Consider the following 16,792-nt stretch of genomic DNA (forward strand, 5'->3'; position numbering starts at 1 on the left):
TGGGAGGCGAGAGTGTGGGGCGCACAGCCTGGGGTGCTGATGTAAGACGCTTCTCATTGAATCCCCCATGCCTATTAACTACAGCAAAATACACCAGACTTTATACCCTGTCGTGCTTACTTAGGTTTTCCAAGAAGCATGTCCTGCCTTTACAAAAATAGACACAAACCGCTTAATTTGGCAAGCCATAATCGCTTGAATGCTAGTGATCTCAAAAGTGAAGAAATCTCGGGCTGCCTGGGTATCTCAGTCAGCTGAGCGTCTGACTCTTGATTTCATTTTGGTTCATGATCTCCCGGATCGCGGGATCGAGCCCCACCTCAGGCTCTGTGCTGACAGCGCAGAGCCTGCTTGGGATTCTCTCCTTCCCACTCCTTCTGCCCTCCCCCTGCACTCTCTCTCTCAAAATAAATAAATAACCTTAAAAAAAGAAGTGAAGAAATCTTAAAAGGTAAGTCAGATCATAGTTTTGCTTTGCCTAAAACCCTCCAACGACTTCTCATTGCCCTGGAGACAAAACCACGTCCCTGTCTGGTGGACTGGGCTTTGCTCTCTCGGCCGCCCCCCACCCCCTTCGTCTCCAGCAGGCACCAGCTCCCCAGGCCCCCAGGCCCCACCCCCATCCGGATCCAGCCCCACGAGCCCCTGGTCTCCGGTCCCCTCCACCCAACTGCACGACCTCCCCCCTCTCTGGGGACTCTCCATCCCTCTCTTCCTTTTGCTTTTTGCTTAACTGTCACCTCCAAGAGAGCTTTGCCCCAAGCCCCCAATAAAAGGGGGGGCCCCTAGCCCACGCGTTTCCTTTCCGCCCTCTTCCTGTGTGTCCTTCAAAGCACTCCTTTTAACTTGTGATTTTTAATTTATTGTTTTTCAAGTCTGTCTTCCCCAAGAGACTGCAAGCTCCAGGAGGCAAGAAGGGGGTCTGTCCCGTTCACGGTTGTCACCCTGACATCTGAGCATCAGGGCATGTGATATCCCACAGGAGCTGGGTCAGTATGAGCCTAAGACTTAGCTACATTCCCGCCATGAGAGGCTCTCTGACTCCAACTCTTTTTAACAGAAAACTTCCTGCAAAAAATAAAGGAAGCTCTGAGAGTAGGTTTTGAATGCCAATGCTGCTTTTTTTTTTGGTCCACTCTGGGAAGTGACATTTACAACGACGCTAAGTAATCTTTTCCAAAAGTGTTCAAACTCTTCACATTTTTCTTCCTCCCATAAATGTGGCATGCTTTGTCCTCAAACCCTTTCAGACCAAATGCTCCACGGAGCTCATTAATGGATGGACTCAATTGAGTTTAAACTCCCACACGAATCCCCAGAGACTGCTTTTGCCAAAGAGTAATTTCCAAGGCAGGTCTTCATGTTAACTATCCACAGACATAAAACACATGCTCGCACACACGGCCGGCCTTGCAGTAATTAATGGTACAACCTGTAAGGAACCCCCCCCTCCAACTATCCTGTAAGATGTGACCCAAGTCATAACACCCCGTTGTAGCAGGACTGCATGCCAGCGTAGTTTTCCCAGGGCTTTGGGTCCCATTTGTCAATGACGGCAGGCGGCGAATGTTTCGGAGTTGGGATTCTGGAATGCCTCGATAAGGAATAAACACGGTATATCAAGGGTTGTGCTTTTCCCCTCGAAACCATCTGCAATACTTGGTTCTTTGTGATTCGGGAAGATCTGAGTATCATTAAAGCAGTCACCGATTCGTCTCTATTCGGGGCTCGCCTTCGAGGCTACGACTCGAGTAACATTTTTTAACGTTTGCTGCCGGTGCCTGAATCAGTGGTGCAGAGGAAGTCAGGAGGAGGGCTGGTGTTTGGACGTGGGCCGGTTTACAACGAGCCATTCACAGAGAAACCGTGGGCGAGTTGCTGAGGGACCTTTAGTGGGAATGAAAGTGCTTTCCAGCAGCTGAGCACAGGGCTTCTGGAAGAGGCCCTCAACGTCTCGATGGTTCCAACACCCCTGTGAGCTAAACAAGAATAGCAATGCTACCACCGTGTATTTGCGGAGTGATTTACAATTTACAAAGACACGTGATCTCATTTAATCCACTCCGCTGCTCTCGAGGGGCCCCTGTGAGGTAAGAGAATGACCACGTTGAGATAATACTGCAGATTAAAAGCAGCCTGGAAGGTCTCCGATGGGTGATGGACGGCTGAGGGTTGCCTGGGCGGCTTGACCTCCCCCTCACTGTGGACTTTTGTGATTAATTCACCCACTTGCTTTAGGAAGTCTCTTTCCATCTGAGAAAATTAAAAACACCACTCTCTGGACAGGAATGTGGGATCATAAACGAGAACCAAATAGAAGAGATTTACGCAAGAGCACAAGCTCAGCAAAAGAGAAAACTGAGAAATTGCTAATAAGATATAAATCAAGTAAAGGCTATTAGCAAACCCCTGGTAAGGGGGGAAAAACCCTTTGAAATGATTTGCTGAGCTCTTAACAATAGCATTTCTACCTATGAATTTCGAGTATCTCCAGGGTCATTTGGCTCCTATCCTTAAACACTGCCACGAAGACTTTCTCAGTTGAAGGGGTTTACACAAAATTATACGGAGTATCCGAAAGTAGGTCTTGCTGTTATGCCTCCGGAATCATATAATTTTTAGAGCTATAGGGTTTCCCTCCTCTGTGTGTTCCCCATGACAATAGGCCCAGGGGTCAAAAATATCTGTTGACTACGTGAACAAGTAAGTGGAAGGATGGGTGGAGGTATGGATGAGATGATGAAAAGATGGAGAGATGGATGAATATGGATGGATGGATGGATGGATGGAAGGAAGGAAGGAAGGAAGGAAGGAAGGAAGGAAGGAAAAAGACTAACTCACTCATTTTCCTGATGAAGAATGGGAAGACAGAGGGGTTACCCATTTGCCTGTATTACCCAGAACAATTGGTATCAGAACAGGGGCTACCCCGTCTCTTCAATCTCAGTCCAGAGTTCCCAGTCTAGATTTTCCTCTCTTCCGTCTGCCAAGTTTATCAAGAGTTATAAAACATACACAATATTAGCCACTGGAAACCACTTGTGGGGGGAATAGAGGCTAATGTTTGGTGCCTATTTGATCATCAGGGAAATTAAGGAAACAGAGAATTTTCTGTAGCCACTTGGAGTTCATCAGGAATGAGAAAGCCTGAAGACCACTCAGTTGTATGTTAATTTCCTACCAGCTTCCTTGTCTGAGATTCACGCAGCAAGCTGGCCAGTGATGCTGGGGTCTGTCTGGCCAGTATTCCACGGGAAAAAGGAGATACCTACAGGCCCCTGGCCCAACCTCACATCCTAAGAAGGAATTTTTTGCCCCAAATGCCCAGCAGTTAGTTATCTTGCCTCTGCCTGGACTGTTTACATGACAAGAGTCCTACACACTTTCTCAGAGAAGCCTGTGTCCCTCTTGGGGAGCTCCCTTGTTAGTATCTAGGGTTTTGCAATATTTCATTTCCTGTTGCTGTTGGCCTAAGGTACTAGCACTTTGGGCTCAGGTTCTTGGCTTCTGGTATCACAGACTCAGAGCAAGTTCCTCTACAAGGTCTTGGTGACTCCCTTGAGTCATGCTGAAGACAGAACCAGAGGCAAAAAGGATGCATCCCCGAAGGTTCCGTGCTAATGGCGGTGAAGAGAAGCAGTAACTTGCTAATAAGGTGACAAGGAGATGCCTCACGAACACTTCTCACGCAGGGACGATGTGCAGTGCCGCCCAGTCTTTGTTTCTGGGGGGAATGTGATGCCCTAGGAGCCAGCTGAGGAGCCCCCCAAAGCTGCTGCTTGCCAAAGCATAAGTGCATTTTGTAACAATCCATCCCTCTCCTGGGGCCTTTATGCCTCTGGCAGGTGTCCCCCCCCTCACGCCAGGCCTGGCCCCCTGCCAGTAGGTCTTCAGAGAGGCCAGTCTTTGGGCTGTAAGTCCGGACTGGCTTCCCATGGTAGTGCGGCCTTCAGCAAGCCCAGAGAGCGAGCTTCGCCGGGAAAGTGCCGTGAAGACAAGAGCTGGGAAGGTCTCATTCAGATATAAAAAAAAGGAGATGGTAACAAGTGCGTGTTCTCCTTTCCTAATGAAAATCTCCCCACATTAGCACAGCACTCGGGTTTGGGATGGGCTCGTGGAGGCTTCGGGATCTAATCAGAACCTGTACTCAATCACTCCACGTGATGTCTCTTTCCACCTCATTTGAATGGTACCTTAGTGAAACTATCTTCCTTTTTTCCCGGGTGAACCAAGTCTAGAGTTTCTGAAAGGCATTCCATGAGGAAGAAAGATGTAATTGACCGAAAGGGAGCAGTCACGTCATTGAAACCTCTCGGATCCAATAAGGTGGATGCATCAGATGTAGGGACGCTGGTACCTGTCCCCCCCCCCCCCCCCCCGCCCCGGCCCCGTGCTATCGATGTATTTCAGAGACGTCATTGGGCCAACCCTGAGGGAAGAAACACTCCCCAACTAGCACGTTCTGAAGGACGTGTGACCCATCTAACCTTGACCCCTTTGCCCAGCAAGTTTCCAGGCCCTAGGATGGCCGGGGCACTGGAGCTGTGGGCTCAAATAGAAAACATGTGCTCAGATTGTAGGATAATGTCTCAATTTCTAAACAAAGACAGTGTCTACCCCTCCCCCACCCCCGCCACTTCTCAGAGAAGTCCATCCTTATGCCATGTGGCATTGCCATCTGGTTGCCTATGACCTTCTCAGAGGAGTGCAGTTCACTCTTGCTACTTAGGAAGGGACTTCTTTCTGGAAGTTTCCATGGGTGCTCTTGCCAGGAAACCAGGGAGATTTTTGCTCAGCAGTTTCCCAATATGCACTTCAACGTCAGGCCCAGCTCTACAAATAGAGAAATGTCGGTACTTGCCCGGTCGAAGGGTTCATGATACAGCCTCCTTTGTCAGCAGCCACACTGCAGCCACAGCCTCTTTCCAGAGTGTCATGGTTCATCCCGAAATTGTGGCCCAGCTCATGTGCCAGGGTCACAGCTGCGCCAAGGGGGCTGTCTGAATGGTCCTCAAAGCAAACACAAGAACACAATGTATAGTTCACATCTCCTTGGCCTTTCCCCAGCCCCTGTCTACTTCTCTCCCCTGCCATTGACCACTTGACCGACTTTTGTCAACACTTGACCGAATCCAGTCCCCTAAAAGGAACAAATATAGAGCCCCATTATTTAGTTCAAACTTAAAAAACAATCTGACCTATTTTATTAAACCAGTTTGGGGTCCCTTCTGCAGAGGAGTGCCTACATCATGGACACATTTAGGACTCCTTATGTCTTTATGTGAAATACTCAAGGCAATCATCTCCATTCTGTTCCCCACAGTCTCTTATAAAACACCTTTCTTTCTTTTGAAAGTGTCTTTTGAGGGGGGGGGGGTGGCTGGGAGAGGGGCCAAAAGGGAGGGAGAGAGAAAATCCCAAGCAGTCTCTGCACTGTCAACACAAGCTCCAACTCCGGGCTCGATCCCACGAACCGCGAGATCGTGACCCGAGCTGAAGGTGGACGCTTAAGTGACTGAGCCACCCAGGTGTCCCTATACTTTGTGACATTCTAAATAAGACCTAAGCAGGTGTTACTGAGCACACCCCTCCTGTCTACTTGGTAGAGAAGGATACTTGAGGGGCGCCTGGGTGGTTCAGGTGGTTAAGGGTCCGACTTCAGCTCAGGTCATGATCTCGCCGTTTGTGAGTTCGAGCCCCACATCTGGCCCTGTGTTGGCTGCAAGGAGCCTGCTTGGGATTCTTTATCTCTCCCTCTCTCTCTGCCCCTCCCGTACACTCTGTCTCTCTCAAAATAAATTAACTTAAAAAATTAAAAAAAAAAAAAGAAGGATACTTGGAAAATTCACAAGAATTCACAAAAAAAAAAAAAAGCTAACCACATTGAATAATCTGAAGATTCACTGAATTAAGATGGAGACCAGTTATGCCTCTTTCTTGCTGGTCTCTTGCAGACTTTGGAAATGGACCGAAGCAGCCTTATTCTCTCACTCTTGCTTCCGGGGGTTCGTTCTACCCTTTGATGGGTTTTGGAAGGTGGTCTCTCCGTCTAGCAAGCATTGTATGGCCACCCCTATCTTAACGGAGTACGTGGTTGGCTTGGCTAAGGAGATACTGGAAATGATTGTTACTTACAGTATCGTTACTGAATTATTCAACGCTGATTATTAAAATATTGTTCCTTAACTTGAACACACGAAAACTGTTCATTACTAAATGTGATTTGCAGAAATTGGGCCCATCGGTGGTGTTTCTGAAAAGGTCTGCACACCGCAGAGCAAAGAAGGTCCCTTATTCAAATACTGCTTTGTGCCTCCCAGGAAAGAGATAAGGGGTTTTCCAAGAAACTTCCAGGAAACAGTGACACCGTGCTTGGGAGAAAGCATCATTCCTGACACAGATGACCTTTGCGGGGCCCCCTGTAAAGGCGTGCTCCTAAAAGATTATTATAGGTTCTTGCTTATAGCTGTAGCTGCCCCTTTTCAGCCCTGAGTCTAAGAAGAGAGCAGCACATCACGGAACCAAGTAATTCTTAGAATGGATGAAATTCCTAATAAATTACTTTGTTTAGATTTTACAGTTTCCTGTTGTAGGAAGCTTCACAAGTATGTTTCAGGAAATCAATTCTCAAGAATAACACAGGTTGGCAAAGAGAAAGTCGTCAACCTAGGAATGTGGAGGGCCACATTTCACATGCTCTGGCACAAAATTCAAGGAATTCGTCCTTTAAAAACGATTATTTGATTATTTTGTATCACCAAATGGCCTGTGTTTGTTTTCAATTGCCAAATTGTTTTACACTGTCTCACGGGTAGGTGATTATGAACAGAATTGTCTCTCAAGGGACCCTGACAAACGGTTTAGGTTTGTAATAAGAAAAAAAAAACTTACTTCTTTTTAAATTAATTATTTTTAAAATATATTTTAAAATACTTTTTCAAGTTTATTTATTTATTTTGAAAGAGAGAGAGAAAGAGTGAGCAGGGAAGGGGCAGAGACAGAGGGAGAGGGAGTCCCAAGCAGGCTCCGCACCGTCAGCACGGAGCCCGATGCAGGGCTCGATCCCATGAACCGTGAGATCACGACCCGAGCCGAAATCCAGAGTCAGACGCTTAACTGACTGAACCAACCAGGAGCCCCGCCTACCTCTTTATTTACGGCATCATCCCCAAACCTAGATTGTTTTAGTTCAGTTAGATACAAAGGCACGGCTTTAAGTTACTGAATTCATGATTTGCTCTATCTTAAAAAAATAGCGCAACAGTAGTGGAACTCGTCTTTTCAACTTGATAGGGATTCTTGCTTCTTCGCTACCTGATTTCCTTCCTCTTAGGTATTTGTGAGTCCTTGAAGCAGGCATAGTCACATGGAACACCCATGAACTTAATTCCAGAGACATAATAGGAGAATGTGAGTCTGGAAGTTTCAGGTCTGGCCAAAACATTGAGCTCATTTATCTCAGGAGTTTTATGGAATTAAAGGGGCTGTGGCCTTCCGTCCCACTTGACGCCTCTCTCCTAACTGGAGCGGACAAAGGATGTGTCTAAGGATGACCTTCACCGCTGACATGTAGGTCAAACATATTTCCTGTTGATGAACTTTGACCTTGACCTGATTGCCACTGCAGTCCACATATTTGCTTATATCTGCCACGTTCATTTTCATCCATTTGAAAAAAAAAACAACACAGGCTTTTCTGTATGCTTTTTAAAGGAGGAATCTTGATCAAGCGCTTGTATGGAAACAGAATAAGGGATACAAACCGAAGAAAGCCACTTAAATATGATCAGAATGGTTATAAAAATGTTGAAACACCCCAAACGGCAGAGTCTGCTATGCTTATGAGGAATTCAGTTTCAGCTCTAAAAAATATTTATGCCCATTTTAAGTGGCAAAGTCAGGAGCAACTGACCATGGAGCCATGAAACAGAAAATTATTCCCTCTTAAAATTTTACAGGCTCCTCTGTAAAAATATAGTCAGGATCTGACTTGAAATTAACCTGGCACCAACAAAAAGCAATCTTTCCAGGGACTTCCATGGTGGAGAGCACACAAAGGGCTTGTAAGTTCAAAGAAAACCAGAGGGTAGCTTGTACAAGCCAGAAATCCAGAGTGACCACGCTTTTCCCAAAGGCCTCTCCGGCTTATATGTTCAGTGCATGTTTACAGGAATTAGCAACACTTATCAGAGAAGAGACAACATTTGTTATGTATGTTCACTAAGAAGATTAGGTCGGGCAGTACGGAAGGAAAATAAGAGTCAGCAGAACATTACTCCTTCTGCTCCTTAATACAATGGAGTATTCAGAAAGGTTCTGTTTGGAAAAAGAGTGTGGAGGAAACCATGGTTTCTTAGAAGGGCAAGGTTCTGTTCGTTCAACGGAGATGTCAGACTGGTCTCCGAGAATACGCCCTGGCTGAGGGCTGGTGCAAAGGGGCCGCTATATTTTCGGAAGAGGGACAGCACCAGCATGAGGTGAAACCTTTTCTCTAAGTAATGGATGGAGTGGAACAGGAGTCCCCTGTTGGGTAGCATATCAAAGCTCTTTCCCTCTTAAATTCGTAAGAAACAAGCCCCAAATACTCTTCCTGTTTTGCCCCCTTGTATAAACGTATAGAGCCCACATATGACAAAAATATCCTTACAAATCAATAAACCTAAGTATCTGCCTTCCAAGATTAATGTTATTATAAAGACAAATTGGACACAGCCTAGGAGGTGGGTCAAGCATGTGCAGTGGTAAACAGTTAAAAACCTCAGACTTTTGGCTGTTGGGCCTTGGACGCAGAACCATCAGAAAACCATTCTGGTAGTAATGTTTGGTGAGACCACAGTCTGTCTAAGAAACCGAATGAGGAGGGCAACCCCGTGTCCTGGCTCATCCCAATGCCGGGAGGCGTCCTGGGCTGAAATGCTTGGACCAAGACCCCAGCTGAAACTTCTTCTCCAAAAAAGGGGCAGATGGGCTTCCACTGAGTTATTTTTACACACTCACCTCACTTGTGTGTGACTTGGTGTTTTGAATAAAGAGTCCCTGAAACATTATGGGGTAGGGAAGATCATCAACGGAGCTAGAAAATAAGGTGGAATTACATCTAAAAGCCATTTAAGAAAAAGGCCTCATTTTACCGAGTCTGATAAAAGCGGGGCTGTCCCGAGACAGCGAGGGAAGTGTCTGGGGCACCAACATCGGCTCCCCGGTGCCCTTGACTTACCATGACGATTCCTCCGGACTGCTCTGCTGTGCACATGCTCATGATGGGTGCCATGCCAATGGTGGTCCCTTGGAAATAAACCCCACTAGGAAACAGACAAAAAGCCACTCTTAAATTATGAGACAGAGAGAGAGAGAGAGAGAGAGAGAGAGAGAGAAACCCAAGCAGGCTCTGCACAGTCAGCACAGAGCCCGACGTAGGGCTTGACCACAAACCATGAGATCGTGACCTGAGCTGAAACCAAGAGTCAGACACTTAACCGACAGGGCCATCCAGGCGCCCCAGGAGCTACTCCTTTTGAACAATGCCTGCTAATGAAGCGCTGAGGTCATCACAGAGAATCACTGGTAACTAAATGAAATGGATGTGGTGGTTCATGAGACCTCCTGTTGTAGCTGAAGTTTGCTTTCCTGTGTGACGTTACAATTAGGCCAGAAACCCAAACTCTTTAAAGTGTGATGCTAACGTAGTTGGCAAAAGGGGAATCAGCAGAGAAATGACTGCTCCTCTGGAGTCAATGTAGAATAAGCAGCCACAAAGCCTTACTACACCAGAAGGAAGTTTCCAGGAGGGGACGTTATGGCTCAGGTACCGGCTTTCCCCCCCTGTGGATTCTTAACCTGATCAGTGAGTCCAATGACATCAAGGCTTGTTTCATGCAAGCGTTGTTCATTCGACCCTCTTGCGTTACAGATTAAACATTGTTTGTATTTGTCAGGGGTGCCTGCGTGGCTCAGTCAGTTAAGTGTCCAAGGTCATTCCCATCTGTTAGAAATGGCATTGTGGGGCACCTGGGTGGCTCAGCCAGTTAAGCGTCCGACTTTGGCTCAGGTCGTGATCTTGCGGTTTGTGGGTTCAAGCCCCGCATTGGGCTCTGTGCTGACAGCTCAGAGCCTGGAGCCTGCTTGGGATTCTGGGTCTCTCCCTCTGTCCCTCTGCCACTCACACTCTGTCTCTCAAAAATAAATAAACATTAAAAAATTTAAAAAAAGCCCACATTGTTTGTATTTGTTGAATCTTCTTTAAGGGAATCTCTTTTAAATCTTTAAATGACTTATTTATGTTATCTTGGCCATGTATATACGTAGGTAGACACATACTGTTTGAAAAGTTAGTTATTTTGACAGCATTCAACTGGACAAAAGGCAGTAAGTATATATAAAACCTCATCTGTGTATGTATGCATGTATCTATCCATCCATCTGTCCATCTGTCCGTCCTATCATACTCATATGTACAGCAGTTGGGGTTACAGGTTTTGTATTTACATCCATATAGACCATTTTAACAGATACCATTATATATGCATATAAATAATAAGGTTATATAAGAGGCTAATTTATTTCCAGATGTTCAAGTTGGACAGACTCCGTTTGGGGAAAAAAATCAAAACAAAATACTCTGACTCAGAATATCTAAAATGTACTTTTAGTAGCTCAGGATTAATCAATGCATAAAATATGAGGCGACCACAAATATCCAAGGCGGGAAAAAAAAAAAACAAACAACCCTGTGAAAATGGCCAAAGTAAATTATCAGGGAATGCCAACAGCCTCGGTTTGTATGCAGGCATTTTCTAAAGTGAGGACGGGGTAAGAATGGCTTTTTAGCTTTCTATAAGTTTTTAAGAAACTAGATACAATTTGCCTAAGACAAGTGTCTCTGACCTTGAAGCTTTCAATTCAGTGAAGTGAGCTACATGAGAACGTAAGAATAAGGTTTAAGGGTCTTAATAAAAAGTTTGTCACTTTGGGAAAAACCCACTCCTCACTAATTCAGTTTATGATTACACTTCTTTCCCTTTAAATACAAAGGTGTCCGAATATCTTCCTAATATAGTATGTTACATTATAGCTGTGTTTTCCCTCATTTTATTATCTCCGTGACACTTAGCGCTCTCTGCAATTTCCTTGTTCGTTGTCACCTTCTCCCAACGGACTGGGGACTCCTGAGAGCAGGGAGCCTTACAGTACTGGTCACCGTTATGTTAAAAGCACCTCAAGGGTGCTGGCTTCCTGATGGATGCTCAGTCCACAGCGATCGAAAGAATGCAGACCGCTGGGGTCCTCTGATCTAGAAAACCAGAGTCCTAGAGAAACAGGAGGAGGAATGAACATTTCCTCTCTCCAGGCATCTGGCAATAATCATCCTAATACATCGTCCTCACATCTTGCATAAACATTTTTCAGTAATAATGAAAGAAAATGAGCTTTTTTTTTTTTTTTTTTAATCGCCTACTCGGGACAATTTTATATCAAGACAAAGACTAGAGAAATTTGCATAGAGGAAAACATCCAGGTGATGGAAAAAGAAAATAAGACATCTCTTGGAGGGACAGGTTTCCTAGGGGGTTCAAAGGGAGACGTTCCCAACAGACCCACAGTTTGGTCAGGATGGCGTGTGCCCCGCTGCTGTGGGCTGGGAAACACCCTTGTACAAGCCAGTGAGCTCTGTAGAGAGGCGTGCAGCTTCAGCGACTGCCAGGACAGGGGGCTAGTGAGGTCACGCGTTCTTCGAGCAAAGAACAGATCACGAACACTCTACCTGATAAGCTGGGCGTTGTCATGTGATTTTCGAGGTAGAAGCTTCATCTTTCTCCAGTCCAGGAATTCGTGGAGGCTTGTGAACGGGTCCTGACTAATCGAGCATTTGTCGATGTCATTCCATACCTCGACGCCCACCAGCACTATCCGAATGTTCAGTGGTCTGTAAAACTGACCGAGACAGGCATCCTCTGGGGATCACATTCATAAGAACTTCAAACGAAGACTAGTACATATTTGCATGTTGTGAGCCTCACTGACCCGGGTGAGAAAAATCCCTCTCTGCTCCCTTGTTCCTGTTAACCCTGTTAACTGGGTTTCCAATGTGGCTGGCCAGTTAGATGCCAAAGTTAATAGGCTTTTTGACGTCTGCCCTTATTGGTATGGAAGCACACGTTTCACACAGTTCACTGGTGATTTAAAATGTGCATATAGATGTGTTACCATTGCTAACATAGTCACATTATGCCTAAAGACAGCCAGTTAATAACTACGGCAAGAAAAACAATGAGGGAATTAGGCTCTTTCAGACACTGCCAAGGACAATAATTTGTTCCTTTTAAGCAAAACGCTCTACCTACGAGTTGCTGAAAATGAATCTGTATTAATTTTTCAGCAAAGACTCAGACTTGGCTGACACGATCACATTCCGTCACTTGTAACCAACCTAGAAGGTTCTAATCAAATGAACAAATCAATATCTTTCGGAATAATAAAGGGATAAGCAGAACCCTTCTTCTTCGGGAACTTCGTTGACCATTCTCCTCACAGCCAGAAGTTAGCTCACCAGAGGTGTCACAGGAAAGATCTAAAGGAAGTTCCTCTTTTACAGCCTTGTGATAGAAAGTCTTGGGTACCCTGCCCAAAGCAAGTATTGTCATTGCTATTCTGTCTCCCGTCTGCACACATCCCTGACTTCAACCTACAGCCCTCCCTCCACAAGCAGATCATCCTGGGTCAGAGGTAGGACGAGCAATTCTTCTAATGGCTAAGGGATAGTTTTATCCAGGGCGAGATGAGTGGTCAGGGCAGAGGGAAGAACTCCGTGTTGCCCCCAACTACTTTCCTGCCCCCTAAGTGGCAGGAGGTGGCTAAGGAGGTGGCTCTGTGCCCAGGACCCGGGGGGTGAGGACACGGGATCACCTGGCTGGCTGTAAAATCTTCCAACGCCCATGAGGGGTGAGGTGGTACACAATGGGAAGGTCCTCATTTTCTGAGATGCCTGGTAACCAGGCAGAAACAGGTGGCTGATGACAGCAGCCAAAGTTAAGTTCCAGGTGTGAGCTCGTCCCATTTTTCCTCTACCAGGATCCGGGCCAACAAGTAACACAAGTCGCAGAAGCTCCGCATTTGATGGTTAAGCCCCATTCCGATGTGGTGAGCCAGAGGGCAATCAGCTCCCCAAGTGTGAGCCTCTGACCCTGGTGCTGAACCCGCGGAGGGCAGGCTCGCCGTTTCCCCTGCTCGTCTCCCCGCGGTCATCTGGTGAGCACAAGGGTATGACTGGGACACAAGCTACATGGCAGAACGTCAACTGGGTCTCAAGCAGATGACAATTATGGGCATTACATTAATAAGTTCATGAGACAATGCTTCGACCCAAATGCTGCCCAACAGCTTGTTTTTAATCAAGAATTGCTCGGTCTGTGATATGTGGAATTTAAGAAACAAAACAGATGAACATATGGGAGGGAAGCAAAAAAGAGAGAGGGAAAGAAACCATAAGAGACTCTGAACGACAGAGAACACACTGAGGGTGGACGGAGGGAGGTGGGTGGGGGATGGGCTGGGTGGGGGATGGGCAGGAAGGAGGCCACTTGTGGTGAGCACTGGGTGTTGTATGTAAATGAAGAACCACTGAAGTCTACTCCTGAAACCAATACTGCAATTAACCAATAGTTCATTAAAGGAACTAATTAGAACTTAAATTAATTAGAGAGAGAGAGGAAAAAAAAAAAAGCATTGCTTGGTCTTGTCTGTGGTATCCACTCGTAAGCTCCCAGCCCAGGCTTCCCGGGCTGAATGAAGTTCCCGGACTCCTCTGGAATCCTGACGGCATGCGTCTTGGCTGCTGCCTTTTGACGGAGGGACCACACTTCCCACTGTGTCAGGCACAAAGGTAACAGTGATCAGGAGGCAGATGGGTAAGAAGTCCAGTGCCGATGCTCACACCGCCTTGCTAAGCGACAACCTCAGAGCCAATGCCCTGTGTGGGCTTCAGGGTTGTCACCTGTGAAGGGGACACTGTGTTTGCCTCCGATGAGGGCTGTATGGGAGGGTCACTAAGGTCCGTATGGGACTGTGTGTCATTGTTTCTCAGAGCCGACGTTGGTACTGGCCAACCAAGGAGCTTTTCGTACCATGATGGGTTACCATTTCTGCTGGCTCTCTCGGGTCACGTCCTTATAACAGACTTCACACGTCAGCATATCACACACGGTCCTTCCTCTCCAAATCGGCGTCACTGAGCAAGTGTCGTGCGTGCTACTCCTCCTGAGTCATCACAGACAATCCTGCCTGCTGGGAGCGTTCTTCCCAGGCTGCTGATGGCTGATACCCATAACCACAGCGGACACTCAGCGAGCACTTACTACGTCCTGGGCGCAGCACTCAGGACTTTCCACGCCACAGCTCTCTTAGCGTTCACGACAGCTCCATGAACCAAGAGTTAGCATTAACCCCATTTTACACTCAGAGACACCGAGACCTGGAGGGATCAGGCAACCGCTCAAGGCACGACTGGCGTGGCCGGGATGTGGACACGAGCAGAGTGGGCCTGGCGCCCAGATTTAAACCACTATGTAGCACGGCCCCTTCTGTGCGAGTGCTCAGGCTCCCTTCCAAGATGACCCACTGTGACTGCAGGCCTGGGGAGACGCTCGACGGGGGCCTGGCGGCTGTGTGCCTGGCCCACGCAGCCCAGGACGGGGGTGGACACCATCCGAGAGCGGTGGCATCGATTCGCCCACGAACGCAGCGGCGACAAGGATTTGCTCGGCTCCTGCTGAGTGCCGGGCTCAGCAGTGGCACCAAGAACAAGGATGAGGGTTCCCTCGCCCTTGCTCAGAGGTCAGCAAGAGGCTCAAGGCTGGGGACTCTTGGCCATTAGGACAGTTCACTCCAACAGACTGAACTCCCAAGAGAGGGCAGAAACCAGGGATTCAGAGGGGGCTGTGCTTGAGGGCTCAAGGGAGGCTTTTTGGAAGAAACGGATCTGAAAAAAATGGGTGGAATTAAAGGGAAGCCCCTGTGGGGTCCGACATGAGAACTCGCATCCTTCAGGCAACCGGCTTGGGAGAGGGGGAACAAAGACTCCCGTGAGAGGGGAGGTACCTGCAGAAATGAAACGCACGGAAGACCAGCCCTTCCAGAAGTAGGTCACAGAGGGTCAGCGCTAATGGACCTGCGGCTGGTGCTAACTTCTTGAGAAGACGTGGGACAGACTGGAGGTGAGAGGTTAAAGAGGCGAAGCTTGGGCGAGCACACGTGTCAGGGCTCTGCCCTGCCCTGCCCTGCGGGATCAGGACCTGGGGAACATCCCTCGGCTCTAGTGCCCAGGCCTCGCTCTCGCCTCTGAGCATCAGACCCGCCTCCTGTGTTTTACTTACGGGGGTGGGGGGTGGGGGGTGGGGGGTGGGGGGAGTGGCCTGGAGGTTTCAGAAGGTCACCTTTGCACTAAATCACTGCCTGGTCTTTCGGCCTGGGCTGTCGTTCTCCCCCTTCCCTTCAGGCCAATGCAGCCGGCCGGGCAGCTGTTAACGTGAAGTTGCCCGTGGAGCAGTCGTCGTTTTGGGGCCGAGATGCTGTCACTTGCAGCGATGCAAAACTGAACCTTGGAACACTGGCCAGAGCCCAGGGCTCATCAGTGAGCAGGTTCGGAGGCACAGAGCATCTGGAGGAGCCTGCGGACCCCCAGCAGGGGCCTCGGGGTCTGCTGGGGGCGGCCCGCCTACGGGTGCTCAGCAATTGAACTCTCTCTCGGCCAGAAACACAAGAACAGCCAGGCTGGCAAATTCCATGCAGTCCGTCAGGTCTTTTCTGAGGTATGTTGTTCTCTAATTACCGGTGCAAGTTATTAACAGCCCCCCAGTTGCCAAGGTGCCCGGGCAGCGATGCCTTTGGAAGCTTCCAGGCAACTCCAACGTGCAGGCGGGTGTGAGAAGCCGTTTTAGACCGAGAGCCAGCACCAGACAGCTTGATGGCTCTGTTCCGCGGGGTGCGTGGAGAAGGGCAGGTGCTCAGACAGCTTCGCCCTCTGCTTGTGGACAGGTAGTGTAGGGAGTGTTGCTAAGCACACACTCCCGGGATTAGACCAGGCTTCTGGGGTTTCCTCTAGGTCTGAACCACCTTTGCCAAGGTTGGTTGCCAAAGCTCCCAACCTCTTTGAATGGGGGGGGGGGGGGAGGGGAGGTATTCCAACAGCTGATTGAACCGAAAGCCAATGGCCATGTCTCCGGACCTTGGAGCCCGCGTGTCCCTTATAAACGACAGCCTGCCCTCGGCGGGGAGGGGGCCCTGGGGAGCAACTCGGGGAGACCTGGGAGGAGGCGCACTTAGGAGTTCCCCAGAGGGTCGGATGCGTCCCAGAGGGTCGGATGCGTCCTACAGGTTTCCTGGCTCTGATGGAGGAGGGTTCCCCTCACGCTGGGTCTCTGGCCAGAAGAGAGTCTGGAGGGAGATGTAGCCCCAGGCCACCGCGGTCCAGACAGTGTGCATCTCCTGTAGCTGTTCCACGCCCGGGAATTCTGTGCTCAGAGGAAGGGGAAGTCCGTGTTCCAGCCCAGGACCAGAGGCAGAACCGATCTCACTGCCAAGTCAGACGAGGTGTGCTTCATTCCCTGCAGCCCGTTTCTAAACATTTACGTGATTTGAGTGATTTAATTACCACAAAAAGAACTTACCTTGTCAACGTGATTAGCGATCTCTATTAATCGCTGCTTAACTTTTTCCAGATCTTTTCCTTGCCTCTGAAACTTAATAATTTTAAATGTCAGCATTAATAACGGCAAGAATACCCATCAAATCTCATCTT

The 16,792-nt window shown here is 48.2% G+C and overlaps 1 protein-coding gene across 4 annotated transcripts in view; it reads right to left on the minus strand.

The window, feature by feature from the left end:
• ADAM12 (ADAM metallopeptidase domain 12) overlaps positions 1-16,792 on the minus strand; it is a 351,592-nt gene that overhangs the window by 80,216 nt on the left and 254,584 nt on the right. For all 4 annotated transcript variants that reach the window (XR_008424981.1, XM_053910018.1, XM_053910016.1 and 1 more), the window contains exons 8-11: positions 16,662-16,733; positions 11,762-11,931; positions 9,218-9,302; positions 4,862-5,010 (exon numbers count right to left, since the gene is read on the minus strand). Coding sequence is in view for 3 of the 4 variants with exons in the window: in XM_053910018.1 (XP_053765993.1) it covers positions 4,862-5,010; positions 9,218-9,302; positions 11,762-11,931; positions 16,662-16,733 (476 nt within the window). In the remaining variant the exon portion in view is untranslated. The remainder of the gene's footprint in view (positions 1-4,861; positions 5,011-9,217; positions 9,303-11,761; positions 11,932-16,661; positions 16,734-16,792) is intronic.

The sequence above is a fragment of the Panthera pardus genome, unplaced genomic scaffold (assembly GCF_024362965.1).
Source record: "Panthera pardus isolate Hobbes unplaced genomic scaffold, ASM2436296v1 HiC_scaffold_22, whole genome shotgun sequence".
Lineage (NCBI taxonomy): Eukaryota > Metazoa > Chordata > Mammalia > Carnivora > Felidae > Panthera > Panthera pardus.